The sequence below is a fragment of the Aspergillus lentulus genome, assembly GCF_001445615.1.
Source record: "Aspergillus lentulus DNA, contig: Alt17, strain: IFM 54703, whole genome shotgun sequence".
Lineage (NCBI taxonomy): Eukaryota > Fungi > Ascomycota > Eurotiomycetes > Eurotiales > Aspergillaceae > Aspergillus > Aspergillus lentulus.
In genome coordinates this window covers 188087-195631 of record NW_028322112.1, presented here as the reverse complement: position 1 = coordinate 195631, position 7545 = coordinate 188087, and the positions used below count along the sequence as shown (strand labels likewise).

Here is a 7545-nt window from a genome sequence, read left to right as displayed (position 1 = left end):
TCATCAGTCATCCCTGTATCCCTCATCACAGAATGATCCCCGTTAAAGTAACAAGCAGTTCCTTTCCTCAGTGTCCCATGCGCAGATACCCCCATTGCCGAGCTGCTGCGAAGCAATCCAGACAGCACAAACAGTCCCCTCTTTTATCAGGTTCCCATTATTCGGAAACTACCGTGTTTATCTCTTGTCTGCAGTAGCCTTGAACCTACTAATCGAATCTAGGACCCCAACAGTGGCAGACGCCGGTCTGCAGTTTCTGAAAACCACATCCCAGTGGCCAATCCATCTCCTCTCAGTAATTATCCCAACGTCTCCTATAACCAACATGTGGGAGTTAGATCTTGAGTCCAATCTATTTGAATTTTCCCATTTCCAGTAAATTACTCTCATCGTCTGGATCACAAGGCAAGAGTCGCAAGGTGATTTAAATGATAATCTATATGCACACGGGACAACAGCAGGATAGTATTTTCTTCAGTAGTAAAGGTAGTGCGCTCAATCGCCCCACTGTCAATGGAACTGATGTTTGGGCTAACTGTTGGGGAATCTAGGAGATATTGTTCAACCAGACCCATTTCGCGGGGGAAGTTATGTTAACTGGATGCTTTATACAAAGAGTTCAGTAATAGTAATTCGTAATTCTTCTCATTTTAAATCAGCGCTCTGACAGCCTAAAGAACCAGGCCGCCGAAGCATCCAGTGCAAGACTTCCACATCATCTTCTGTATCTTCGCCGACTACTCTCCAGCCACATTTTGTCAGTACCTTCGCACTTGTAGTGTTGATCTTTTCTGTAACAGCAAACAGTGCGAACGCTTCGTCCGCCTCCAAACTGTGACTAATGGAAGGCCCGGGAAGTAGTAGCTCCCACCACGCCGTACTGAAGCCCTGAAGCGCTTCCGTCGCATATCCCTTTCCCCATGCTCGAGGATGAAATAAATAGCCAACCTCTGGATCGCCCGAAGGGGTGAGAGCTACAACGCCCAAAACCCCGATTACAGCGCCTTCCTCATCCCCTATCAGTGTGCTCGATGACAATGTAGGATTGCTCAGATTCGGGTCTTTTTTCTTGACCACGACGAAATTATAGCTCATCCGCCCCTGTGTACCATTTTCGCACGTGTCACTTCCAGACATATACAAGTCCATCCACCTCCTGGTCTCCTCTAGTGACAAGTCAATGCGTCCCTGCCGTGTCCAACGCATGACCTCCGGGACTGTCCGAAGCGTATGAAGTGCAGTGATGTCTGAGTCTCTGAATGGCCGCAGCAGAAGGCGAGCAGTGTGAATCGTAGGGGTTTGAGAAAACCTGGGCAGGTAATGAAGAGGCATGGCGTTGATTCGATGTCGTTTCGCGATCTATATTGGAAATATCTTTATAGAATTAAGGAAGTCTTCTTTCAATAAGCATCAGCAGACATTTTCATATATACCGCGCCCATAGGGAGCCTTCTCACTTATTTGTGCTGATTTAGGGTGTTCGAAAACGGGAATTTTACTGCCAGCTACGAGTGGGACTAGTCTTTTATTTATGTTTTACGAAACATCCAGAATTCGTCTCGTATGTTTTCAGGCACCCATCACGAACACGAGTGCCTTCGTATTCGTTCCTACTTGAAAGATATAATCCGACAACACCTTGACAGCAGTCACACCTTGCAATTTACTCCATTTACATGTTTAAAATTTCTGAGTCTACTTTCTCACTAAGTGCCTATTAAATTAATCCCGCTCGTTCTAGTTCCTAAATTGCTCTCTTTTTGTTGTTCATTATCCTCGATGGCTGTCTGCCTAACGTTTTTAAACGATGTTTACTACGCTGCCTGCGCTTGGCATAGTGCTTTATTCTTGTGATCTGCTGCTTTGCCTCGGATAATTTTTTTGATCCCTGCTTGGTGCTATCGTGGTTAGAGTGCCTCATAGCCGCTAGTTCTGCGCCCCATTATAACTATTTAATAGCGAAAACGTTTCTCCAAGCTCTAGCCCAACCGCTCGTCTCCTGAAGACATATCAAGTTGAACATGACCGAATAATGCCATACAAGAATGAATGATTGTATCGTAGCGCAGAGCCCGGTGCGAAATCCCATGCATTAGTGCGAGGCTGTGTCACGGTCTCCCATTAGAAACCCGGAGACGCATGCTCAGCCCTGGGGCTGAATTGAACGTGACTGAAATTTGGTGGAGCTTTGATGCCAATTTTGGATACAACACCGACCTTAATAGCAAATATAATACCACCTCACTTATCTATCCGGCTGCCCATCTACCCTTACTTCTCCTACATCGTGAGGTCCTCACCCAAATCAGACCAGAAAGCAAGACTTAAAACAAGAATGGAAAGCGATGGACAGAAAGTAAAATGGGACCGAGAATCTCTCAAGCGAAGCAGTGCGCTCTCCTTTCCTTCACTCACACAAATGGAGCGTAAAATCCTACAGGATGTGCAAGCTATACTGACAATTCTTTGACGACCAGGAGTGGAGTTTGAAGAAGATGAGTCAACTGATGATGATGATGACTCTGAATACAATGAATTAGATGATTCTGAGGAAGAAGAATGGTGGAAGGAAGATGAGAGCGAAGAGCTGGATCGTGAACGGGACATTGAAGAGCACGAGTATACCACCTCCGGCGACACGGCACGAACGGTGAAGATTCGCCTCTTTTTGACTGATGAGGAAACGAACGAGCCTACCTGGATGACAAATTTCGTCGCCGAATGCACTTGTGACGGCGTCGTTGTCGCCACCGCTCTGGCTCGGTATATTCATCGAGAGGGCATGCGCTCCGAATTCTGGGAAAAGATGGAAGAGCCCAGCGAGGAAACATGCAATGTGGCTTTCCATGTCTTTGATCGATATGGAACAGTCAAGGCCAAGTATAAGGACCATCCAGCACAAAGAGGAACTGGTGCATGGGGAAACGAGCTGGACCACGGCCCTCTTTTCCTGATCGAAAAACTTCATGTTAGGGCAGTGAATCTGCGCCGGAAAGGTCTGGGGCAGAAAATAGTGTCTTTACTTTTGAACAAAGCCCGGCTGTTCTGCCTAGACGACAAGCCAGATGGCGAACATGCAGACTTTATCTACGGTTCCAATAAGGCCTTTGAGCTAGCTTGGACTCTGCATGCTCTAGTTAGTCCCGGAGTACTAACAGCTGATATTGAATCTCAGCTAGTGGGCAAGTCTGCAGAAGAACGCTTAACGATACGGACTCGAACTCAATCCGCTGCTATTGACTTTTGGCGATCGTGTGGTTTTCGCCGAATCGGAGCATCTCGGTGTTTCGCATTCTCGTTCGATCTCCAGCATCCGTCTCGCGCCATTGCGGCGGCTTCTGATTTCGACCCGCGTACGAGCCATGCTAAAGATCTTGAGAACGAAGAACTCGAAGTTTTCTATGAAGCAGATCGATTTACTGGGGTAAAGAAAACGAAAATGGACAGACTTCGTGACGCGTTGCCGCTGCATCATGCAGCCCTTACTATGATGGATGAAGAGCTCAAAACTTTTTTCGCCACTCATGCCGACGACGAGATTGACTGGGACCGAGTGACGAACTCTGAAGCCACGCTTCTGCATATAACAGCTTGCAAGCTTAAGCCCATGAGTACACAGTGGCTACTTGAGAATGTCCACTACGCCGACCGCTGGAAGACGGCCCGTGATATTGACGGGTACACCCCGCTCGAAGCGTTACAGGAGACTCTAGAGAAAATGCGAACGCGAAAGGAATACGGCTTTCTCAGGGTCTTGCATCTATCAGACCACTTTGAAGGGTACCCTGACGCTGCAGTGGCCTGTCTCTCCTTGCTATTTGGGCAGGAAGCTTTGGGGTTTGATAGAGCATGCCTCCGCTACGGATGTACATGCGGAGGGTGTGTTGGAGGATTTATATCCGCCAGAATGAGGACCTCTTTAGTCCTTCAGGGCGAGACTACGTTCGACTTTATGCAGGATGATATTGATGATGGCCGCGTCTGGATAGAGGACAATGCATTCAAGCTCGAGCATCTCCATCTCGAGGTGCGAAAGAACCTCAAAACCAACAAGTCTCTACGAAAAGGCTTTGTGAATATTTTCCAAATTGCCGCGGAGTGTCTTAAGGCAAGAAAAGTTCCCACCGTGGAGAATCTCGAGCGGTGCTGTAACAACCGGAGCGAGTGGCCACCTCATACCAAGAACTACCTGCGACGCGCTGGTACGCAGATGGGCTTTCGGGCAGTGCTTCGTTGCATGTTCGACGCCGCTAAGGAAGAGGATGAGAAAGCAGGTAACGGGGAGTGTCAACTCATATTGAAGGAGTTGAAGCAATGGTCACACCTACCAACTTGCAGAAACGATCATGAGTTTGAAGTAGTTGCCAGGGCTTGTGGGTACGGCGGGGATGATCTCATTTCGTTACCAATCTGGTAGACCGAATTATATGCATGTCTGGCCTCGCCCCCTCATTAAGGAGATTAGCTTGGGTGGTAGAACAACAGGGACGCAAGCACGTAGATGGACGACCGTCGGTGATTTGCACCTGGCGACCAGTATCTGACAACCATATCAGTTGGCAGCATCTGATCTTATTGCCCGGGTAATCACCATATGGACACATCGCCCCAACCCTCTGCTGAAGTCCCTCCGACCTCCTAGGTATTTGATGTGAAACACATACCCAAGTCCGTCACCGACCTAGGACCCCGAGATTATTGGTGACGGTACCATTAACGTGAACTAAGTGCATGCTTACTATACTGAGCCCTAGAGCTACGACTACGATCAGAGACAATGTTACTTGCAAGCATAACTTTCCAGAGGACTTGTAGCTCCCAGGTGAGAACAACGTAGACCTTGGGGACGGATATCTCGCGTGCTATTATTGTGTTGTCTCCAATGGACAGAAAGTGACAGCTGACCAATCATAATCTTGGTGAGAGATATTAACTATCATTGGCGGGCCGGTACTCCTTTCTCTACCTTGGAGTATCAGCTAGAATTACAGGTAGAAAGGCGGCCGTTTCTGGCCTCCAAAGCGGTCATTTCCGGCGTCAATTGATCCTAGTTGTAATCGAGGACGTAACATAATATACAAGAACCCTGCAGGAGCCCTCGCTGGAGATAACACTAACGCTCTCATTCTGCCACATCTAAGCAAATAGCTGTTGTATTCTCAATTTGGCATCATCCAGGTTTCAGACACGCCCCGTGGTCGATCGATTCTCCGAACCCTGGGATCGAGTCCGAGCGCCCTTATGTCGTGTAGACGTTCCAAAATGTGATGGAGCGTCATTGCCCCTGTCTGAGGGCTCTTCTTCCTGCTGCTTCGAGCGGACGGCGTTCTCGTAGTCGTCAATCGGAGCGTCGTCGCGGGTCACGCCGTGCACCTTCTTAGGTTGGAGCGGATGGTCGGCGAGTGGTTTGGAAGGCATTGGGTAAACAGGAGTATTAAATGAATGTAGTTTATTGCGTGATGTGCCAGCGTAGTGGAGACTAGATGTGAGATCCAAGTAGGTGGTTTACTCATATGTTGTTCTTATATGCTGCGGCGCGGAATGATACTAGCATGACGTGCTGTTTCCAATAGTCAGGACGCAGCATGATATGTCGAATCATGAGCTTAAATCTCTAGTGGCAAGCCAAGGGAGTTTGTGGAATGCCAATAACAACGCCATTTAGCAAGTCACTGTGACATGGTACTGCAGATGGCACATTCCCGTCATACTTATGTCAACAAAAAGGGTCATATTCGATTTTGTCGCTGGAGCGATTGATGTATGATCAGTAGTGGTATTTGATAACACTATATATTGAGTGTGTAATGTGACAACAAGTGCGCGGCCGAATCTCTATAAACTCAAGCGGACAAAGACAATAGGTAATACAGAATATAGCACAACGACAGAGAATGCTAGCCAAGACTTAACCACTAGCCAACTTCCTCAACTGCGTCATCGGTCCATTGAACTTATCCGAGTCTCCTCCATGCTCATACTTGTCCGAATTCTGCCAGATCGTCCATGTCTTCCAGTCACCTGGGATCGTCTTGGGAGGAGAGCTGCTGTACCCCGCCAGCACCAGAGGAGACTTATCGCCGAAGCCCTTGGCGTTGCCCGTGCAGCGATTCCACCAGTCTGCCGTGGTGTAGATCATGGGCCACCGGCTCGTCGCATGGTGGTACTCATCCACAAAGTCGTGGATCCAAGCGACCATCTGGGAATGGCTGAGGCCGTAGCATGTCGCTCCGTAGGGGTTGTACTCGATGTCTAGCATCCCGGGCAATGTCCGGTTATCGTTGCTCCATCCGCCGCCGTTCTTCAGGAAGAATTTGGCCTGCGCGCTTCCGGTGGACTTGTCAGGGCGGGCAAAGTGGTATCCACCGCGGAGAAGGCCAGCCTTGGTGGCGCCCGTGTAGTGCGAGTTGAAGACGGTGTCTTTGTATGTCGTGCCTTCGGTGGCCTATAGCACATGTTGGCTGAGTGGACTGTGGGATGGTCGGATATCAACAAACCTTGATCATCACGAACTGAGCGCCATCCTTCTTTGCAGCTTCAAAGTTGACGCTCTTCTGGTGGTTGGAGATGTCGAAGCCCTGGACGGTGGTTGCGCGGGCTTCGGGTTGACTGGGGAGGGCCGAAGCCAGGCCAGCAATAGTGGCAATAGCAGCAATGGAGAATTTCATTTCGTAGAGGGAGGCGATGATACTTTCAGTGCCTTGATGTTGTCTCTTTCAATTTGCGCAGGAAGGTAGGCTGGTATATATATTCGATCCACATTGACTCTTTGCCGACACCATCATTAAGTTTGATTGCGATGTGCGCACCTCAAAATAGATCCAGACTGATACGAGCGACCGAATCGACCGTCGTCGGATTTTGGACCCCAGAACATTCAATCATATGAAGAGATTCAGACAACTCGTACAAGGACACGAGTAAAGTTGTCACATCCCGTCTGTGGGGCAAGTATACGAGAGGATCGTCATTTCAAAACTCGCTAAAGCACACTATCTGGCTAGACGGGTATCATTTTGCGAGGCCGGGGATCGCTCTAAAAGGATTGAGAGCAACACACTGCTCATCAAAGGTCCCTGACTAGCCCGTGTTCGTTCCTTGCGTAGCCAATTCTGGGGCCGAATGCGAAGATCGTTTCCGCGGACATTGAATGGGGTCAAATACGGGGTCGATCAATTCACGCCACTCCCGTCGGTCGTGTCGATGTGGAGATGTACTAAAAATAGTTTCATATTCAGAATGGTTCGATGTTGCATCGGAACGAAACTTTGACTTCACTCCAAGGTAACCACTCTGTGTCCTATGGTCAAGGACGATACAAAGGACCTTGTTTTCGACTGTTTTAGGAGTGCATTCTTCCTCATCAGGATCTAGAGACCGCTTGCATGGTTTAGAGAATGCAATCCATTCTTACGCAGCGTATTGTTAGGACATGAAGGACTCAACAAGGCCCTCTGGAAGCAGAGACGCAGACAGACCAGCATTGCCTCTGATGCCCCGACGGTAAACGTCCCCTTCCCCGAGCCGACGGTAGTAGTGTCCACG

At 48.8% G+C, this 7545-nt stretch overlaps 3 protein-coding genes across 3 annotated transcripts; 1 reads left to right on the top strand and 2 right to left on the bottom strand.

Annotated features, from left to right (window-relative positions):
• Positions 1 to 2335: 2335 nt before the first annotated feature.
• Positions 2336 to 4361, top strand: ALT_9102 (uncharacterized protein; the record flags this gene model as incomplete). The annotated part of the gene is made up of 4 exons (XM_089600538.1): positions 2336 to 2390; positions 2478 to 3866; positions 3924 to 4274; positions 4339 to 4361. 4 exons carry the CDS (start codon positions 2336 to 2338, stop codon positions 4359 to 4361), a joined length of 1818 nt encoding a protein of 605 aa, XP_089455035.1.
• An 820-nt stretch (positions 4362 to 5181) lies between these two features.
• Positions 5182 to 5418, bottom strand: ALT_9101 (uncharacterized protein; the record flags this gene model as incomplete). The annotated part of the gene is made up of 1 exon (XM_033562695.2): positions 5182 to 5418. The coding sequence occupies one exon, from the start codon at positions 5416 to 5418 to the stop codon at positions 5182 to 5184; it is 237 nt and encodes a 78-aa protein (XP_033418586.1).
• Positions 5419 to 5908: 490 nt separating this feature from the next.
• ALT_9100 (lysozyme) lies at positions 5909 to 6668 on the bottom strand (the record flags this gene model as incomplete). The annotated part of the gene is made up of 2 exons (XM_033562696.2): positions 5909 to 6445; positions 6498 to 6668. 2 exons carry the CDS (start codon positions 6666 to 6668, stop codon positions 5909 to 5911), a joined length of 708 nt encoding a protein of 235 aa, XP_033418587.1.
• Positions 6669 to 7545: the final 877 nt, after the last annotated feature.